The 21,902-nt window shown below is 46.4% G+C and overlaps 1 protein-coding gene across 9 annotated transcripts in view; it reads right to left on the reverse strand.

Moving 5' to 3' along the window:
* FRYL (FRY like transcription coactivator) overlaps nucleotides 1-21,902 on the reverse strand; it is a 214,671-nt gene that overhangs the window by 115,736 nt on the left and 77,033 nt on the right. For all 9 annotated transcript variants that reach the window (XM_068137657.1, XM_068137658.1, XM_068137652.1 and 6 more), the window contains one exon: nucleotides 9,612-9,811. In XM_068137657.1, the coding sequence (XP_067993758.1) occupies nucleotides 9,612-9,731 (120 nt within the window). In that variant the 5' untranslated portion in view covers nucleotides 9,732-9,811. The remainder of the gene's footprint in view (nucleotides 1-9,611; nucleotides 9,812-21,902) is intronic.

Below are 21,902 nucleotides of genomic sequence, written 5' to 3' on the forward strand. Positions count from 1 at the left end.
AACACAACACCCCAAAGCAAAACAAAAATAACAACAACCAAAACAACAACAACAAAAGGAAACAAACAAACCAACCCCACCAAACCTAACCAACTCAAAAACTAAGTCCCATGTACTGAGGGCCAATGATTTAAGGTAAGCCAAAAGCCATAGCAACAGCTTAAGGACACATCACGCAGCAGTAGGAGCCATAAAAAAGTAAGGAGTATCTCTTGCTACTTACAAAAATTTTGACCTACTTTTAACTTCATCATAAATGAATCAAAAAGGTTATCTCTGCTAAGGAAAGCAGAGTAAGCTCTCAAGGTAAGGAGTTAAAAGCTGCTATTAGATTGCAGTAAGCAAACAAAGAGCTTTTATGGAGCAAGGTAAGCAGTGAGCTGGAAGTGCTGTTAACTTGCCTGAGGCTGGGATGTAAAAGGAGGTGCCAGCAATACTGATAGGCAGCACTGCTCTCAACGGGTTGTGGCTCAGTTAACAAGAAATAACTGCTCAGTAGTTTAATAAGACACAACACCTACGCTCTCAGGCTCTGGGCAGAAAATTGCTAAGTCAATATTGCTTGGAACTTAACAGTTGCAAGGCTGCAGCACACAGGTTGGATGCATCCTGGCCTGCATCAGGAACAGTGTGGCCAGCGGGAACAGGGAGGTCATTCTGCCCTGTACTCAGCACTGGTTAGGCCACACCTGGAGTACTGTGTCCAGTTCTGGGATCCTCAATTTAAGGACATTGAGACACTTGAACATGTCCAGAGAAGGGCAACAAAGCTGGGGAGAGGTCTGGAGCACAGCCCTGGGAGGAGAGGCTGAGGGAGCTGGGGTTGCTTAGCCTGGAGAAGAGGAGGCTCAGGGGAGACCTTCTTGCTCTCTACAACTACCTGAAGGGAGGTTGTAGCCAAGTGGGTGGTGGTCTCTTCTCCCAGGCAAGCAGCACCAGAACAAGAGGACACAGTCTCAAGCTGTGCCAGGGGAAATTTAGGCTGAAGGTGAGGAGAAAGTTCTTCCCAGCAAGAGTAATTGGCCATTGGAATGTGCTGCCCAGGGAGGTGGTGGAGTCACCATTGCTGGAGGTGTTTGAAAAGGGACTGGATGTGGCACTTGGAGCCATGGTTTAGTTGTCATGAGGTGTTGGTGATAGCTTGGACTTGATGATCTCTGAGGTCTTTTCCAACCTTATTGATTCTATGATTCTATGAAACAGGTACAAACTGGGGTTGCAAGCAGCAAGTCCAAGATCCAAATTGGCTGCTTATTTCTGCTTGTCCTAATTAGAACCTTGAAAATGTGATACAACTTCTGCCATTCTGTTACCAGGGTGGCTGTATTTGGTGTTCAAAGGACATGACCTCTGGCAACCATCACAGCCTCTGAAAACTTGAATCCAACATCATCCAGGCAGGAAGCAGCATTTGCCTCCTCTGGAAGTATAACTTGAAATAATGTCGGCACCACTTCACAAGTCAGATCACTTTCCCTTCCTGCCATCCCAAGAAATCCACTTAGATTGTCTGAGAAAACACTGCCTGTGATGTACACTTCCAGTGTGTCTAAATTAAATACTTAAAGAAGAAGATGCTTTGAGGAAAATGCATTGCATGTTCTGAAACAGTTGCATCTGTTCATCAACTGATGCACTGTTAGCCAACATTCCTCCACTGTCTATTCAAAAGCAAGATATGGCCAAATAAACCCTTCCTTGATTCTCTGTGGTAGTTTCAGGCTATCCTTTAAAACTTTGTTTCATTTGCTTCCAGCTGAGCTAGGCTGGCAAAGTTAATGGTGGTGGTGGGGGGGGGAATTTCAACCCACCACACTCTTACAAACTCATCTCATTTTACATGTTAAATCTGTTCACAATGGGTTATGAGAAGTGACATTTTTGCAGCAGACAGCCCTTGCAAATCAGAATTCCCTCAGAACCACAATTCCTCCCTCCCTTCTATTTACTGTCTGCTGTAGGTGAATTCAGGTTCTATGTGCTGTGCTTTCAGATAAACAGCACAAATAATTGTAATCTTATCCATACAGCAGAAACAGGAGAAATGTTCCACCCTCTCTAAACATCACATACTGCTAAATAAGCTGAAGAAACCTAACTAGAAAACTATTTCCTGATAAGTAACTTTCCTATAAGAAAATGGTAAAAGTCAGGTTCCTTAAGTCTCCTGATGCTGCATTTCCACCTTGGTAGTACCAAAACCTGAGTTTATTATACCCACTGCATGTGTCTAAACCCAGAAACAGATAAAGAATGGTAACAAATCAAAGAGAAGGAAAACAATCTGTAAGTCTTTAGATGAAGAAGTCAAAATTCAATGGATAGCAAACTAATTTTAAGATAGTTCTGAAAGTTTAGCTTTTTCCCCTCCCATTCTATACTAAGTGACACCCTTTGGTACATCAGGTCTAGAGGAGGGCCATGAAGGTAAGCAGAGGGCTGGATGGAGAATCTACCCTGTGGGGACAGGCTGAGAGAGTTAGGACTGCTCAGCCTACAGGAAAGAAGGCTCTGGGAAAACCTTAGAGCAGCCTTCCAGTACGTGAAGGAGACCTGCTGGAAGGCTTGGAAGGGACTTTTTACAAGGGCTTGTAGTGATGGGATGAGAGGGAATGGATTAAAGCTTGAGGAGGGGAGATTTAGACTGGAGATTAGGAAGAAAATCCTTACAGTGAGGGTGGTGAGACACTGGAGAGGTTGCCCAGGGAGGCTGTGGATGCCCCCCCGTTGGAGGTGTTCAAGGCCAGGCTGCATGAAACCTTGAGCAACCTGGGCTAGTGGAAGATGTCCCTGCTCATGGTGGTGGATTGGAGCTAGATGATATTTAAGGTCCCTTCCAGCCTAAACCATTCTATGAATGCATGAAATGTTGATACAGCTTTTAAGACTTTTATTATCAGAAGGAACAAGGACCTAACATGTTCAGAACCCTATCATTTTCCCTCAGCACTAAAGAGCTAAAAGGTAAATGTCACTGCAGTTAGTGTAACATTGACCAAACAAATGTGACATAAACAAACAATATCCTTAACCCAGTCCCAGGATTATCAGGGCCTTTGAGTCATTTGTCTGGCTTTAGAAGTTATTTTCCTTCAATGTCTTCTTCCAGCTCTGCTTTGTCACAGCCTCAGTCATCTCACATGGCTTGGAAGAATCTAACAGCACAAAGTAAAGGTCTGGAAACTTTCACTGAATTAATAATTTAAGATTTATTTTCCTGGCTTCCTGAAGTTGAGAGAGACATGGAAGGAGCAGCTCTACAGTGATCTTGTAGAAGTGAAATGCTAAAATACCCCAATAAACCCAAACAACAACCAAAAAAACCAAGAAAACCACCTCACCACTATTGAATTAACCAAGGAGCAGTTAGCATCCACTGTGTAAAGCAGCAATGTCAACATGTGGCAGGCAGCAGAGCTCAGGATGTAGGCAGAGGTGCATGTGCTGTGCAAACAACTGCACCCCTGCAAAAAGGAACCACCCCTTGGCTCCTCTCCAGCACTTACTGGCACGGCTCTCAGGTGGCTGGTACACCTCAGCAGGGTGCAATTGCTTCTGTCCTCCAAGCTGCAAGTGGGAAAGCTGCCAAGGGATGCTGCTGCCTTGCCTCCTGCAGCCCAAGTGCTGGGCAGTGCCTGCCCCAGGGTCAGAGCAGAGTAGGAGAGACACTGCCTTGAAGAAATGCAATTTGCTCATTTTTACATTGGACAAGCTCTTGAAAGCACCTAAGCAAGACTTGCAAAACCAGACAGTGCTAGTGTGAGCAATGTTTAGTATCTGTGTGATGGAGTAAAATTGCTGGTGTTGGCAACAGGCTTCAATACCCTTGCTGGTTTGGGCCAAAACTTAAGAATTCAGTACAGTCAGCAGCTTACCTGCTTAACACCTTGGTAACTTAGGGGCATCATGTTAAACTCTTTCTGCTCCAATTCCAACCATCTATATTTGCATGCAGCCTGAGAGCATCACAGAATGTCAGATGACTGAGTTTATCACTCAACTTTTTCACTCTTACGTAAATTTGTCCCACACTTGAGGAAGGCTGGCACCGTGCCTCACAGTCCTCCCTGCTCAGCTGATGGAGGCTATTTCAAACTACAATCAATTGCATCTGAGCCATTTCTCTTTCCAAACTACACACTATGACAAAAGATTCAGAAGCATTGATTTATTTTTTTTTTCTACAAGAAAGTGTTTTAACTTAATTGGCTCTCCACAAGGATGATCTTCCTTCCTGTGCTTACGCTCACGACTTGAATCATTTATTTTAAGCATTTGCTGATAAGCTCTTTCTGTAACTCTGGCAACTCTGTGGCATTAAAATTTTGCAAGCAGAGAACTCCTAATTAAATCACTAGTGTGTTACTCACTGGGTACTGTAAATAAATTCACAGCCAGAGATACCATTTAGCTACTTCTAAAATCCCAAGTCTGAATGAAGCCCACAGACCGAGCCAAAAGGGGACCTCCTCCTCACCCCTGGGTGCTGTCTTGAGCTGAATTTACTGTTTGATTTTGTAATTATTTCAAAATTACTTTTTGCTATCCTCCTGGCATGTTCACCTTCAACTTTTAGAAAGTGTCTAGCTCCTGACTTTAATTGGTCTGACTCCTACTTCTCTCCAGCAGCTTCGTCTAACAGCCTACCCTCTTCTAACACATCACTACAGCAAGGCTGTAGAGGGGGCTTCTCCTAAGAGTGTCTAGCAGTAGGACAAGGGGTAATAGTTTGAAGCTGAGGGAGAGAGCAGGGTTAGACCAGATCTTAGGAAGAAGTTCTTCAGTAAGAGGGTGGTGAGACCCTGGAATAGGCTGCCCAGGGAGGCTGTGGCTGCTTCCTCCATGGTGGAGTTCAAGGCCAGGCTGGGTGAGGCCTTGAGCAGATGAGCCTAGTTACAGTATCACAGTATTGCTAAGGTTGGAAGAGACTTCAAAGATCATCAAGTCCAACCTGTCAACACAGACCTCATGACTAGACCATGGCACCAAGTGCCATATCCAGTCCCCTCTTGAACACCTCCAGGGATGGTGACTCCACCACCTCCCTGGGCAGCACATTCCAGTGGCCAATTACTCTTTCTGGGAAGAACTTTCTCCTCACCTCCAGCCTAAACCTCCCCTGGTGCAGCTTGAGACTGTGTCCTCTTCTTCTGGTGCTGCTTGCTAGAGAGAAGAGACCAACCCCTTCCTGGCTACAACCACCCATCAGGTAGTTGTAGAGGGCAATGAGCTCTCCCCTGAGCCTCCTCTTCTCCAGGCTAAGCAACCCCAGCTCCCTCAGCCTCTCCTCACAGGGCTGTGCTCAAGGCCTCTCCCCAGCCTCGCTGCCCTTCTCTGGACACCTTCAAGTGTCTCAGTGTCCTTCCTAAACTGAGGGGCCCAGAACTGGACACAGGACTCACAGTCTAACAATGCAGAGTCCAGGGGCACAATGACTTCCCTGCTCCTGCTGGCCACACTGTTCCTAATGCAGGCCAGGATGCCATTGGCCTTCTTGGCCACCTGGGCGCAGTTGAGAGGTGTCCCTGCCCATAGTGAGGAAGCTGGAGGAGATGATCTCTGAAGTCCCTTCCAACCTGAGCCACTCCATGATTAATGACTTATGCAACACAATACATATTTCCCACATTATTATTTGTAGCCAAGTCATCCCACAAGATCAAATCACACTAAAATGCTGAAGGTCTTTCCTCTCTTCCTCAAAGCCTTCCCCCAATCTCAGTCAGTTCCTTTCCTGTGCTATTTCAGCCTCCTTTCTTTTTAAATACACTAAAACTGAATATTCAATATTTATATCAAATACTACAGAGAAAAAATAAACCAGTTCAGTACTTTTGCACTTAGAATCATGGAATCAATAAGGTTGGAAAAGACCTCAGAGATCATCAAGTCCAACCTGTCACCCAACACCTCATGACTACTAAACCATGGCACCAAGTGTCACATCCAATCCCCTGTTGCACACCTCCAGGGATGGTTGCTCCACCATCTCCCTACCACTTCCTTTCATTAAGACACCTAAAGATTCCCTTTTTCCATTGTTTTACATCTACTCTGTTTTATATTTCCAGTTTTTGGCACCTCTTTCAAACTGCTGCTTTTCTTTATAGTCCTTGCTTCCTACCAACATAAAAAAGGTGGCTATATGTGTATACTTACACTGACTGCATCAGAAACCATTTTCATAGAACCACAGAGTGGCTCAGGTTGGAAGGGACCTCAGAGATCATCCACTCCAACCTCCTCCCCATGGGCAGGGACAGCTCTCGACTAGACTCATCCAACCCGGCCTTCAACACCCCCAGGGAGGAGCCATCCACAACCTCCCTGGGCAACCTACTTCAGAGTCTCACCACTCTTGTACTGAAGATCTTCTTCAAACGAACCCTGGCAGAACTGATAACCACCTTCACAAATGACCTCCCCAATAGCATTTCTTATTTTAGCCCAAAGAATTTAATATATGCTGTATACACAACAAATAGCAACTTCAGAATCCTACAAGTAAAAGATCAGGTAGCCCGGTAAGCTTGATGCCATCACCATCAAACTGGGCAAGTCTCTTCTTTGAAAAGGGCACCATTTCACTGGCTCCAGGGGCTTTCAAATGTTTGATGTGGAGATGTTTTCATTCTGCATGATTTACAGATTTTCAACTGTCTGTTTAACCAGCAGTCAGCAGTGTGGCAGGGGACACACAGTCCTGGTTTGTTGTCAGAGGATTTATCCAGTCCGGTTTAGGGCCAAGTTTTGCAGCACAAGTGAACCCCAGAGCTGTTACTATATTTACCTTGCTACCTGCACTCCAGTTAAGAGATTTAACTCCAAACTGGCTGTGTCTACAGGAAAAGCCCTCTCCAGCTCATCTGAATCCAATCTCTGTCATTCTGGCCCAGCAATACCCTCCCCAAAGCTTTAGCAGATGAGTAGATAATGGGCCAAGGGAGTGTCATTCACAGCACTAGGCATTTCAACCACCCTGAGCAGAGCTTCCAACCCTTCTCTGATTTCTAGCCATGTACCCTTCACCACTTGCATGCCCCTTTTGCTCCAGACTTTCTGTGCTCTCTTATCAAATCCTCCTGAAAACCTGACTCTTTTTGGTTGTCTGTAGGCCAACAGACACATTATGTTTAAGTTGTGGGCTGGCCTGGTACACTCACACACAATGTTTACCTAAGTAGGTGTGTATAAAGAAAGGTTTCCTTTTCCTGAGCTTTGATCTGATAATGGCTTTAGTTGAAGATGATTCCATCAGTGACGCCATGCAATGTGTTTAGTTCCAGTTTTGTGTTCGTTTGAGCTAGTTCTTAATAATATTTTGTCCTAACGCTTCAAAACTAGGACTCAAATGTTCCCACATTCACTTAGTATCACAGTATCAGTCAGGGTTGGAAGGGACCACAAGGATCATCTAGTTCCAACCCCCCTGCCATGGGCAGGGACACCCCACACTAGATCAGCCTGGCCAGAGCCTCGTCCAGCCTGGGCTTAAACACCTCCAGGGACGGGGCCCCAACCACCTCCCTGGACAACCCATTCCAGGGCTTCCCCACTCTCATGGGGAAGAACTTCCTCCTCACCTCCAGCCTGAATCTCCCCACCTCCAGCTTCATTCCAGTCCCCCTAGTCCTATCACTACCTGAGATCCTGAGAAGTCCCTCCCCAGCCCTGCTGTAGCCCCCTTCAGATACTGGAAGGCCACAATGAGGTCACCTGGGAGCCTTCTCTTCTGCAGACTGAACAGCCCCAACTCCTTCAGTCTGTCCTCATAGGAGAGGTGCTCCAGCCCTCTGCTCATCCTCCTGGCCCTTCTCTGGACACCTTCCAGCACCTCCAGATCCCTCTTGTAATAGGGGCTCCAGAACTGGAGGCAGTACTCCAGGTGGGGTCTCCCCAGAGCTGAGTAGAGGGGGAGAATCTGCACACCATCACTTGTGCAAGCAGCATTTGCAAACAGAGGTCTTCTGCTAGCTAGACTTCTGTGAGCTACAGGGTCTTAGATTCATCAGAGAATGGCTTAAGTTGGAAGGAACCTTAGAGATCATCTATTTCAACCCCTCCACCCTCCTCCTAAGATCCAGTCTAATTCTGCTCTCCCTCAGCTTCAAACCATTCCCTCTTGTGCTGTCTCTAGACACCCTGACAGAAAGTCCCTCTGCAGCCTTCCTGTAGGATCCTTTCAGGTATTGGAAGGCAGCTCCAAGGTCCCCCCCAGAGTCCACTCCTCTTCAGGCAGAACAACCTCAGCTCCCTCAGTCTATTCTCCTAGCAGAGGTGCTCCAGCCCTTGGGGATCATCTTTGTGGCCCTCCTCTGGACTCACTCCCACTTGCTCTGTGCATTTCTAACTGAAAAACAAATGTATTTATATTTTACACCAGAAACATCCCAGTTAAAAAAAAAAAAAAAGAAAAAAAAAGGAATCCATTTACTTCAAGATTTGGATAAGCAGCAGAATTTAGCATTGTACCTAATCTGTTTTCTCTGCTGCCTGCTGTATTTTTCCAAGTGCTTGCATCATTACGCTGGAAAACAAACCAAATGCATCTGTTCCTGAAAGTCTCATCAAAGTATTATTTCAAACAAACATCAACAGGAAACAGTTTGCAGAGTCAATGAAGGGCCTTTTTTTGTTGCTGCAATTTCCTTTGGTGACTTTACAGAACTTACAAATACTAAGAGGTCATGTTTCCAGTAATGACTACAGAACAGTTTTAACAGAAGTCAATAAAACATAATCTAGGCAGCAAAAGTATTTGCAGAAGCCTGTCTATTTTTGACTAATCCCTTTGAAAAGTCATCATAGAGTCATAGAATGGCTCAGGTTGGAAAGGACCTTAGAGATTATCCACTCCAATCTCTCAACTACACTCAGCTCCTCAAGGCCTCATCCACCCTGGGCTGAACACCCCCAGGGAGGAGGCATCCACAACCTTCCTGGGCAGCCTGTTCCAGAGTCTCACCACCCTCATACTGACAATCATCTTCCTTAGATCCAGTTTAACCCTGCTCTCCCACAGCTTCAAAGCATTCCCCCTTGTGCTGTCTCTAGACACCCTGATGAAAAGTCCCTCTGCAGCCTTCCTGTAGGATCCCTTCAAATATTGAAAGGCAGCTCTAAGGTGTGTGTGTCCCAGTTTTTATTCCAGGCTGAACATCCCCAGCTCCCTCAGCCTATCCTGACAGAAGTGCTCCAGCCCTTGGATCACCTTTTTGGCCTCCTCTGGACTCTCTCCAACAGTTCTGTGTCCTTTTTCTGCTGGGGACACCAGAACTGGACGCAGTATTGCAGGTGGGGTCTCACACGGACAGGCACATTCTTTTCAGGGATCACACATAGGATAAATCAGCCTCTTTGAGAAAAATAGAGGGATAGAAAGAGAGGGATAGAAAGAGAGGGATAGAAAGAGAGGGATAGAAAGAGAGGGATAGAAAGAGAGGGATAGAAAGAGAGGGATAGAAAGAGAGGGATAGAAAGAGAGGGATAGAAAGAGAGGGATAGAAAGAGAGGGATAGAAAGAGAGGGATAGAAAGAGAGGGATAGAAAGAGAGGGATAGAACGAGAGGGAAAGAACGAGAGGGAAAGAACGAGAGGGAAAACGGACTCACCAAAGGTTCAGCCATTACAACTTCAATTTTCTTTTCAGCTTGAACAGCAAACTCAGCAAAGAGGCTTTTGATGACATACTCGCCAGGTTTGACATCTGGATCAATAGTAATGTTAGACATGATGATGCCTCTCTTTTCCCAGGTGGAAACAACACTTGGAGAAACTCTGCGTTTATTTACTCTGCTGGGTGGCGTGGAGGCTAGAGTGGGGAGAAAAAAAGAACAAGAAGAAAAATCAAGAGCTATAAAGCTGAGCTTATAAACACAGTGCCTATGGTTTCTTTACTTTCCCACCCATCACACGGATGTATTCACTGTGTAAATCAGAAGGAGGAAATAAGTTGCTGCAACATTCAACAGGGTTGTGTTTTCGATGAGGTGGGAAATGCCACTCTCACTTGCACAAAGGTTTACAATGGAACTAATTTCTGGCACTGATTAAATGCAAAAGTGCCTTATGGTGTGTGAACCACTCCCTCCTGAATACAGCTGCATGATGAGCATGGTAAAGCCTGAAGTGTTTAATGCATCACAGAATCATAGAATCAAGCAGGTTGGAAAAGCCCTCAGAGATCATCAAGTCCAGCCTATTACCTAATACCTAACACCTCCTGACAACTAACCCATGGCTTGAAGTGCCACTTTGCATTCCATTGTAGGTCAGAGTTGTGCTTGTAAACACAGCTTCCATTTGCTTCCAACTGAGTTAGCCTGGCACAGTTCATGCTGTAATTCAACCTGCCACAGACACAGTCAGGCGGGCAGTGCCACAGAGCACAGATCGGTCACTCATCCAGAGCTAAGAGCAGAGCTGAAGCCAGTGACATCCTGGAGTAAGTGCAAAGCTGGCCCAACTCACTTTCTTATACAGATTTTAATTACAGCAGTGCAGAATTGCAAAAAAGTCCTTCAGTTCCAGTAAAAATTACAGAATGCCACCTTGGAAGGGATCCCAAGGATCAGCTGCTCCAAGCTTTCTAGCTGAAATGAGCTGTCCCAGCACCCTGTCAAGCTGAGATTTAAACTGTCCAATGTGAGGGAATCCTCTCTTTCCCTGGGAGATGATTCCAAGCTCTAACTGTTCTCATGGTGAAAAATTTTCTTCTGGACTCCAATGAGAATTTCCCCAGCAGTAACTTGTCCCCATCTCCCATTCTCTTTTCCATGGGACTCCTCTAAAATGGTGGTCTCCACCCTCCTGGTAGCTACCCTTTATGGCATTAAGGTCTGCCCCAAGCTTTCTCTTCTGAAGGCTGAACCAACCCAGCTCTCCCAGCCTTTCCCCACATGGTTCAACTTCAAGGGTAATCTCTCTGTGCTGTGAGAGGCATCTGCATGGTTCAACTTTAGAACTGCCCATGAAGTTTCTACTTGGGTGTCCAAATATCTTCAAAGGAAATCCATCCTTGGCCCCTTGTGGCACTTTGTGTCAGCAAGCTGACTTTCCCAGTGTGAACACAAATCCTTTCTAGACAGGTCAGGCTGATCTTCTCCACTCTCTAGTCAAAAATCTGAAAGACTTGTTCCTTTTCATAGAATCATGGAATCAATAAGGTTGGAAAAGACTTCAGAGATCATCAAGTCCAACCTATCACCCAACACCTCATGACTAACTAAACCATGGCTCTAAGTGCCACATCCAATCCCTTTTTTAACACCTCCAGGGATGGTGACTCCACCACCTCCCTGGGCAGCACATTCCAATGGCCAATCTCTCTTGCTGGGAAGAACTTTCTCCTCACCTCCAGCCTAAACCTCCCCTGGCACAGCTTGAGACTGTGTCCTCTTGTTCTGGTGCTGCTTGCTTGGGAGAAGAGACCAACCCCCCCTGGCTACAACCTCCTTTCAGGTAGTTGTAGAGAGCAACAAGGTCACCCCTGAGCCTCCTCTTCTCCAGGCTAAGCAACCCCAGCTCCCTCAGCCTCTCCTCACAGGGCTGTGCTCCAGATCTCTCCCCAGTTTTGTTGCCCTTCTTTGGACATGTTCAAGTGTCTCAGTGTCCTTCTTAAACTGAGGAGCCCAGAACTGGACACAGGACTCAACGTGTGGCCTAACCAGTAATATGAATTAATTGATCATTATATATATATATATAGATATAGATATAGATATAGATATACACTGATATATATATACTTGGATATATTAGTCTTGTTACAGATTAGTGCTTTCATCTTTACACTGAAATTGTTTCATACTAAGTTGACATATAGTTATCCACCTTTCATTTTATTTTTCTCCCCAAGCACTCAGAACCACGTCTTTATTATCACACTTGCCACCCAACGGCAGAACTCACTCCTGCAGGAGTTTAACAGACACATGACAATGAGGAGTAAATAATTACAGTTCTGATCTTGCACAATATAAATCAAAAGAGCTAATCACATCTTGAACAATGCCCCAGATCTAGCTAGAAAGGTCTGAGCCAGCTCTGCCTAGAAAGGGCTGGTATTCCTCTAGCACATGCCATGACTGCAGGTGGGGGTTTTTAATAGCTATTAGGAATTGCTATTAAGAATTCTTACCTGCTGGTATTAGGAACTGATATTAAGAATTCTTAGCTGCTGATATTCAGAGTTTCCTAAGATAGCTGCCCAGGGAACCTAGTCTCAGTCTATTTTGCTGTATTACATACCACTGTTTGTTCAGGCAAGCTCCTCCTTTAAGGCTTGCTGCAGCTGAAGTGTGAGGAGATGCACTTGGCCAATTTTGATGAACTTGCAAAGCTTCTGTGTGTTTTGAACTTGTGCAATTCCTCTTAGCTAAATATTATCTACAACTTTTACTCAAACTGTTTTTCCCCTGTTCAGCTCATTCATGAAAGTACTGGTTGCCATGGAGACCAAACCTTTGGTACTTTGCATCTTCCCAAGGCTGAACCTCAGCCATTCACAATTTCTTCCATTAGTTCAGAAAGTTACATTTTATACTGTGTCCAGTTCTGGTGTCCCCAGCATAAGAAGCACACAGAGCTGCTGAAGGGAGTCCAGAGGAGGGCCATAAAGATGACCCAAGGGCTGGAGCACCTCTGCTATGAGGATGGGCTGAGGGAGCTGGGGGTGTTCAACCTGAAGAGGAGGGGATTCTGGGGGGACCTCAGAGCTGCCTTCCAATACCTGAAGGGATCCTACAGGAAGGCTGCAGAGGGACTTTCCATCAGGGTGTCCTAAGCAATAGAACAGGGGAGAATGGTTTGAAGCTGAGGGAGAATAGATTTACACTGGATCTTAGGAAGAAGTTCTTTAGTACAAGGGTGCTGAGACCCAGGGAGGTTGTGGATTCCTCCTCCCTAGGGGTGTCAAAGACCAGGCTGGATGAGGCCTTGAGTAGCTGAGTCTAGTTGAGAGGTGTCCCTGCCCATGGAGGGGAGGTTGGAGTAGCTGATTGCTAAGGTCCCTTTCAACCTAAGCCATTCTGTCATTTTACATAACACAGACTTCCTTAACTTCCATTTAAAGTAACCACTTACCAAACCCACTGGTGAAGTGAGCAATTCAGCAGCACTGGGAAGAGAATGGTCACAACTACCTTAGCCTCTAATGAAAAAGGAGCAAGGTTTCCAGCACTACATTGTGAGCTGTTTTTTTCTCCTCTAAGTACTTTTTGTACAGGCTTGCTCTTTAGTTGGAGCTAGGCATATTTTTTCCTGTGCATAAACTCCAGTATGCAGGCTTGGAGCCTGGAAGGACTTGCCAAGGTCACAGTTCCCAGCAAGCAGATGCGACAGCAGAATGGCATGCACGCACTCCACACGCCAGAAAGCACTTCTGAACATCCTCTAGCACTTTGATCTAGCACTTTGATCTGGCTAACAGAGGTCCTAAAAGACACAGAGGAGCACGTGCCATGCAGTGCAGGCAAAGGCACATCAAAGACAATGCCATCTGAAGGGGGATACAAGAAAGCTGGGGAGGGACTTTTCAGGCTGCCAGGGAGTGATAGGACTGGGAAGGGTGGAAAAAAAACCAACTAGAAATGGGGTAGATTCAGACTGGATGTGAGGAAGAAGTTGTTCCCCAGGAGGGTGGTGAGAGCCTGGCACAGGTTGCCCAGGGAGGTGGTGGCAGCCTCATCCCTGGAGGTGTTTGCAGCCAGGCTGGATGTGGCTCTGGGCAACCTGCTGTAGTGTGAGGTGTCCCTGCCCATGGCAGTGGGTCTGGAACTGGATGATCCTGGAGGTCCTTTCCAAGCCTAACAGTTCTATGATTCTGTGTTCTAGATCCCTATGCTGGAAGTTCACCAGATGAAGCCATTAGGAGTGCATGCTGCAAACAAACAATGACAACCCCAAACCCCTGATTTTAATGCAGAATTCCTTCTTATTTCAGTACCTGATGATTGGCTTCTCCCTTGGTATGAAAGCATAGATGTACCAGGGGCTTTATAAAACATTGGATGCCTTTACAATGTCTACATTCTCCAGCATCCACACTCTTGGCACTCTCAAGCCTGGATGCTTCCAAAGGCAGCCCAGGAAATTAGAGAGATGAAAGATGTGTGAAGAGAAAAGAAGTACAGAGGTTTCAGGATCCTCTCTTCTTGAGTGGAGAGGTGAAAAGGAGGAAGATATCCCTGCCCAGCCACAGCAGGTAACAAACAGAAACACCAAGTCTGAGACTGACCAAATAGAAAAGTGCTGCCAGACAGAGATTCTGAACAACTCTCCTTTCATCTCTGTATGCAGGGGAACAAAATAAAAGATAAATACCTAAGGCCTCCTAGCAGATCCCACACAGCTGCTTGCATCCTGAACAGAAGAGGCTCTAAGAAAGCTACAGCTTTGCTCCACGCAACAGACAAACTGGACTCTTATTTTAAACAAGGTATTGAAGCTGATAAACTGGAAATGAATGAGAGTTTAAATCTCCTTTTGAAAATCAATACCTGTGCCTGGGCAGAAGGAATCTAGCAAAGCAGCTGCTTGGGCTCCTTCTAGGCTTACCTACTGGAGTATGCCACAACCCTACCATAGCAGGACTGGGGACTTAAGGGAAGATGCCACAGCTCTGGTCCAGTCCACCCTCCTGAACAATGAGATACTGGTAGCAACCACCTCCTGTCTCTCTACAGGGAAGCCAAGAGGGACTAATGTGCTCCTTAAGCCAGAATTACTACCTTTACTTTGCATCAGTAAACTAATCCTCAGAAAGAGATGATCTTAGTATATATATTACCTTGCAATGCTGCAAAAGAGCTTCTCTCATTAAGGATGTAAGCCAAAGGCTGTTTAGACTGACCTAAACCCAGGTGTACTGTAGGGAAAGCTTCCCCTAAGTTCATGCAACAACAAAGGAAATCAATTCAGAATGGACAAACTGGACAAAAAGCCCAACTCTGACAAGGGAAAAAGAAGCAACTGGACTGCAATGAGACCAGCTCCCAGGAGTGCTTGCAGAAACATCAGTGCAAGGCAGAGAGCATGACTATGAAGCCAGGGAAATGTGGAGAGCAGCCTTACATCATCCTGCAATGCCACAGACCCAACTTCTTGCCAGGAGTTTGGCACATCCCCTTTCAGATGGAATTACCATGAGGCTAGTGGACCACTGGAACAGGTTGCCCAGTTGGGGCCCCATCCCTGGAGATATTCAAGGTGAGGCCTGACAGGGCTCTGAACAACCTGATCTAGTGCAGGATGCCCCTGCTGACTGCAGAGGGGGTTGGAGTAGATGACCATGTGGTGGTGTTAGGCCATAGGCTGGACCTGATGATCTCAGAGGTCTATTCCAGCCTCACTAGTTCTGTAATTCAATTCTGACCTTTGAGGTCCCTTCCAACCCAGACCACTCTATGATTCTGTAATACTGACAAAGGATGCACACACAGAGATCACAGAATTAACCAGCTTGGAAAAGACCTTCGAGATCATCAAGTCCAACCTATCACCCAACACCACCTAATCAACTAAACCATGGCACCAAGTGCCTCATCCAGCCTTATTTTAACCACTTCCAGTGATGGTGACTCCACCACCTCCCTGGGCAGCACATTCCAGTGGCCAATCTCTCTCGCTGGGACGAATTGCTTCCTAACACTCCCTCGCAGCCAGCTCCCCGCCTCCCTCTACCACTCTCCTGTGCCTGCAAACACAAGTGTGCAGCTGTGTCACGAAGGGGAAGAGCAGCAGATGTATCCCTTGTTTCCCCAGGTTAATTTGGCCACAAGCAGCTCCCAGCTCGCTCACCGCATGGGTGCACAGGTGCTACCGCCGGCACCAAGAGAACAGTCAATGCGGGGGGGGGGGGGGCAGCCCCTTCCCTCTGCCAGCAGCAAAGCAGACTGCAGGCTATGGAACATGTCCAGAGAAGGGCAACAAAGCTGGGGAGGGGTTTGGAGCACAAGCCCTGTGAAGAGAGGCTGAGGGTGCTGATGGTGTTTAGCCTGGAGAAGAAGAGGCTCAGGGGAGACCTTCTTGCTCTCTACAACTCCCTGAAGGGAGGTTGTAGCCAGGTGGGGGTTGGTCTCTTCTCCCAGGCAACCAGCACCAGAACAAGAGGACACAGTCTCAAGCTGTGCCAGGGCAGGTTTAGGCTGGATGTTAGGAAGAAATTCTTCATAGTAAGAGAGATTGGCCATTGGAATGTGCTGCCCAGGGAGGTGGTGGAGTCACCATCCCTGGAGGTAATAATAATAATAATAACAACAACAACAACAACAATAGGAGCCTGGCTGAGGCACTTGGTGCCATGGTTTAGCTGATTAGATGGTGTTGGGCGATAGGTTGGACTCGATGATCTCTGAGGTCTTTTCCAACCTGGTTCATTCCATTCAAAACATACTAAGCTCTGTGTTCAGGTGCACAAACTCCCTCCCCTCCTCCCCCAAAAGCAAGGGGAAAATGTCAAACTGAAGCCACTCTCAGCGCTGCCACGAGAGGATTACAAGCATCTGGGTTTTGCTGAAATGCCAGCGGATTCAAAAGGCAGAATAAAGGACTAGGATTTGCTTGCCTCTGTGAACTTGCTGAGGATTCTAATTCAGGGCAGCATTAAAGGCTCACAGTAACAGCTCTTGCCTTGCATATGACAATGGTGATGGGTTTATCTGCCATGTAAAACTAGTAAGGTGCTTAAGCACAAACACAAAGTGAAAAAAAGGCAGGGAAGAGGAAAAAATGGAAGGAGCTTGGCTGTGTTTAATAAGAAAATATACACAGAAAAAACAGTATCTATTAACAGATTTCTTAACTAGGTCAAACAACATTATTACCTGGTAATTATTATGTTCAGTGGGATTCATTTACTCATGAACATGCAATCAGTACCACTGTAGGAAGGGTCTACATGGATTTTAAACAGCATGCTGGAAGGTGTCCAGAGAAGGGCCACAAGGATGAGCAGAGGGCTGGAGCACCTCTCCTGTGAGGACAGACTGAAGGAGTTGGGGCTGTTCAGTCTGCAGAAGAGAAGGCTCCCAGGTGACCTCATTGTGGCCTTCCAGTATCTGAAGGGGGCTACAGGAAGGCTGGGGAGGGACTGCTCAGGATCTCAGGTAGTGATAGGACTAGGGGGAATGGAATGAAGCTGGAGGTGGGGAGATTCAGGCTGGAGGTGAGGAGGAAGTTCTTCCCCATGAGAGTGGTGAAGCCCTGGAATGGGTTGCCCAGGGAGGTGGTTGGGGCCCCATCCCTGGAGGTGTTTAAGCCCAGGCTGGATGAGGCTGTGGCCAGGCTGATCTAGTGTGGGGTGTCCCTGCCCATGGCAGGGGGGTTGGGACTAGATGATCCTTGTGGTCCCTTCCAACCCTGAATGATACTATGATAGTATGATGCTATGTTTAATGGGGAAAAACAACACCAACCAACAAACCTCATTACAGGACAGGAGTAAATAATTTGCCTCTTTCTTTGCCATGAAAGCATAAAGCATCTCTGCTCTCAGCTGCCAGGGAAATTTTAAGTTCCAAACCCTTCTTTGGAAGCTTCAAAACATGGACGGTTCTCCAGAACTCCAGACAGAATCTGGAACCAAAACCCATACAGAATCACAGAACAGTACCACTCACAAGAGTTTCAAACACAAAACTAAACAAAAAAAAAACCAGGAGCTCCATAAATTGCTGGAGAAGACTGGACAGTATTTTTTGCTTCAAACAATACCCTGTTTGTTTGCTCCCATGCAAGCTGGCCCTACGTGGGAAAGCTGGGAGCCAGGGCCATAGGAAATCTCTGTTAAACAGCATTGTTTGGTTGCTAGGGACACACCAAATTGTTTGCATAGTTTCAAGGAACAGTAAAACAATACAGGGGATAATTAGACAGAGAACATACTCCTAGGTCAAAAGGCAACACGCCCTGATGTATGCTAAATGAGAAACAAAGGCGGTTCACGCTGAACGAGTGTCCAGAGCAAGGAAAGGTTACTTAACACCCAGGCTGCTATTAAAGAGCGCTGGGTTTGCCATCCTGCTGCTCTCTGTAGAACCCAAACACATCAAATAAGAGTTACAGAATCAGTAAGGTTGGAAAAGACCTCAGGGATCATCAAGTCCAACCTATGTTTGGGGATGCAAGTGGAGATTTGTCAGGGATAGGATAGGATAGGATAGGATAGGATAGGATAGGATAGGATAGGATAGGATAGGATAGGATAGGATAGGATAGGATAGGATAGGATAGGATAGGATAGGATAGGATAGGATAGAAGAATAGAATAGACCAGGTTGGAAGAGACCTTCAAGATCATCGTGTCCAACCTATCATCCAACACCACCCAACCAACTAACCCATGGCACCAAGCACCCTGTCAAGTCTCCTCCTGAACACCTCCAGTGATGGTGACTCCACCACCTCCCTGGGCAGCCCATTCCAATGGCCAATCACTCTCTCTGTGTAAAACTTCCTCCTGACCTCCAGCCTGAACCTCCCCTGGCACAGCCTGAGACTGTGTCCTCTTGTCCTGGTGCTGCTTGCCTGGGAGAAGAGACCAACCTCTGCCTGTCTACAATCTCCCTTCAGGTAGTTGTAGAGAGCAATAAGGTCACCCCTGAGTCTCCTCTTCTCCAGGCTAAGCAGCCCCAGCTCCCTCAGCCTCACACAAAGCAGGTACCAAACGGAGCCCAGGCTGTGACAGTCCAGAGTGCATTTTACTTCATGACTAAGAGAAAAGTGACAATTTTTAGCTTTCCTGTACTTTTTTTGGGTGCTGTTTCACACTTGGCCAAGTGCTGACACCTCAGACGTACTTTAAATAGGACTTTCTGAGTTTTTCACGTCCTCTCCTCTAACTGAAATTTACTTTCAGTTGCTGCTCTTCCTCAGGAAAATTTCTATTAGGTTATTTTCCCTCTTTTGAGATACCTGAAAATATATCTAAAGTTATTTTATGCTTTCTAAATGAGGTATGCCACTACAAAATAAAGATCCTCAAGACACTTTTCAGAGGGATTCCATAGCTTGCATCAAGCAGACCACACTCCTGGTTGCTATTTTTAAGTTCACTGCTAAGGGATTGAGTAACTTTACACAGCTTAGATTCAATATTCACCTGTAAGATCACACAGATTTTACCTTCCCTGTGGTATCAGTTGCATGCCTGACTGACAGAACAAAGACTGAAGATGTTATCTATGTGGTTACTTAAAGGAATTTTATTTCAGGACCTTGGTCTCCTCTTCTAATAAACACCTACAACATTTCAGCCTACCCTCAGAGAAGCCATATTAATACACATGGAAATATATCTGCAACAGCTGTGCCTCACAGCATCAGATCTTCAGTTATTTTACCAAAGTAATCATTCTTTTTCCCTAATAAGGATGTCAATGCTCATAATGCCATGGCAGGGGGGTTGGAACTAGATGGAGGTCCCTTCCAACCCTAACAATTCTATGATTGTATGATTCTTTCATAAGAGATGGCAACCTATCCAGTGTCATCCCAACAATCATCAATAGAATCAAAAGGTTCAATCTAGGTTTTCTATGTCAGAGACCAGCAGACAATTTCTGCCTGTAATCATTTCACAATTCTGCAGTTACAGAACAGAACAGAATAGAATAGAATAGACCAGAACAGAACAGGTTGGAAAAGACCTTTGAGATCATTGAATCCAACCCATCACCCAACACCATCTCATCGACTAAACCATGGCTCCAAGCACCCCATCCAGTCTCTTCCTAAACACCTCCAGTGATGGTGACTCCCTGGGCAGCACATTCCAATGGCCAATCTCTCTTACTATGAAGAATTTCTTCCTAACATCCAGTCTGAACCCCCCCTGGCACAGCTTGAGACTGTGTCCTCTTGTTCTGGTGCTGGCTGCCTGGGAGAAGAGACCAACCCCCACCTGGCTACAACCTCCCTTCAGGGAGTTGGAGAGAGCAAGAAGGTCTCCCCTGAGCCTCCTCTTCTCCAGGCTAAGCAACCCCAGCTCCTTCAGCCTCTCCTCCCAGGGCTGTGCTCCAGAACCCTCCCCAGCTTTGTTGCCCTTCTCTGGACACCTTCCAGCAACTCAACATCTTTCCTAAACCGAGGGGCCCAGAACTGGACACAGGACTCAAGGTGTGGCCTAACCAGTGCTGAGTAGAGGGGCAGTTGCTGTAAACCATCAGGTTTCTATTGCTTTGGAGTCTCCTTACTCTAATCACCGATAAAAACTTCATGACCTGAATAAATGGTGAATATCATACAAACCTAAAATGGCTTAGCTTGGAGGGGACCTCAAAGATCATCTGCTCCAACCTCCTGCCATGGGCAGGGACACCTCTCAACCAGACTCAGCTGCTCAAGGCCTCATCCAATCTGGCCTTGAACATCCCCAGGGAGGAAGCAGCCACCACCTCTCTGGGCAGCCTATTCCAGAGTCTCACCTCCCTCGTACTGAAGAATTTTTTCCTAAGATCCAGTGTAAACCTACTCTCTCCCTCAGCTTCAAACCATTCAACCTTGTCCTATTGCTGGACAGCCAGATGAAAAGTTCCTCTGCAGCCTTCCTGTAGGATCCCTTCAGGTACTTGAAGGCAGCTCCAAGGTCCCCCCAGTCTTCTTGTCCCCAGGCTGAACCCCCCCAGCTCCCTCAGCCTATCCTCACAGCAGAGGTGCTCCAGCCCTTGGATCATCTTTGTGGCCTCCTCTGGACTCTCTCCAACAGCTCTGTGACCTTCTTACAATGACCTTCTTATGACATATTTATGAAGACAACAGAGTTTAAGACACACTGCTCTAAGAACAGATGCACATTGCAAACCTTAGTCTCCAGTCTAAAGGCAAATAAAGAGAAGAACCATCCCTTACCCAAACCTCTTGGATTTGCTTTTCAGAGCAGCAGTGAGAGGATGCAGCTGCAGCTCAGTTAAGCAGCAGGTTTGCCTGGGTTACTGAAGCTTGTGACAGCACAGCAGAGCAGCCTGGTCTACTTCCAAACTATGTACCACTAATGCATGGAGCCTGTCTGTGGCTTGGATTGATGACTGCCTCTGTAGCTCTGGCTGTACTGGATCCCAGCTGGTCTCACACACAGTCAGCACTGCTGTGCACGTGGCCCCGGCTGGCTCCTTGACTCACCAGCATCACTCAAGTGCTGGAGTCAGCAGCCTCTCTCTGCAGGGATGGTAGGGATTGCTGCATTACACTGCACTGATCCAGAGGTCTCCATTTCTTTCACTAACACTCATTAACCAGCAAAATTTCATTTTAGACTGTCCTAGCAGACTGAAATAAAAGAGAAGAAACTGCTAACCTGCAAAATGTCCTTACAAGGTGTCTCTCTCAACCACTTCCACTTCTAGCTCAGTGCTATGCCCATTTTTACAGGGACGTACAATGTTGTCAAAATAGGGTCTTGGAAGGCCTGAGATAATGAGTTTCTGCTAGATGCAATTTCTGAGGCACCTAATAAAAATGTGATTCTTGATAGTGGCATGAAAACCTGACTGTGAAGGGAGAGGCACAGCAGCCTCCTGACTGCACAGTCATGGCACTTTACAAGGAAACATAAAAGAGTGTGAATAAAATTCACAGTGGAATTACATATTCATAGAATGGCTCAGGTTGGAAGGGACTTCAGTGATCATCTGCTCCAACCTCCCCACTATGGGCAGGGACACCTCTCAAACTAGACTCAGTTGCTCAAGGCCTCATCCAACCCGGCCTTGAACATCCCCAGGGAGGAGGCAGTCACAACTTCTTCTGGGCAGTCTATTCCAGAGTCTCACCACCCTCCTAGTGAAGAACTTCTTCTTAAGATCCAGTCTAACTCCCTCAGCTTCAAACCATTTCCCCTTGTCCTAATGGTAGACACCCTAAGGAAAAGTCCCTCTGCAGCCTTCTTGTAAAATACTTTCAGGTAC

The sequence above is a fragment of the Melanerpes formicivorus genome, unplaced genomic scaffold (assembly GCF_026170545.1).
Source record: "Melanerpes formicivorus ecotype bairdi unplaced genomic scaffold, bMelFor1.0.p_v2 SCAF_4, whole genome shotgun sequence".
Classification (NCBI taxonomy): Eukaryota; Metazoa; Chordata; class Aves; order Piciformes; family Picidae; genus Melanerpes; species Melanerpes formicivorus.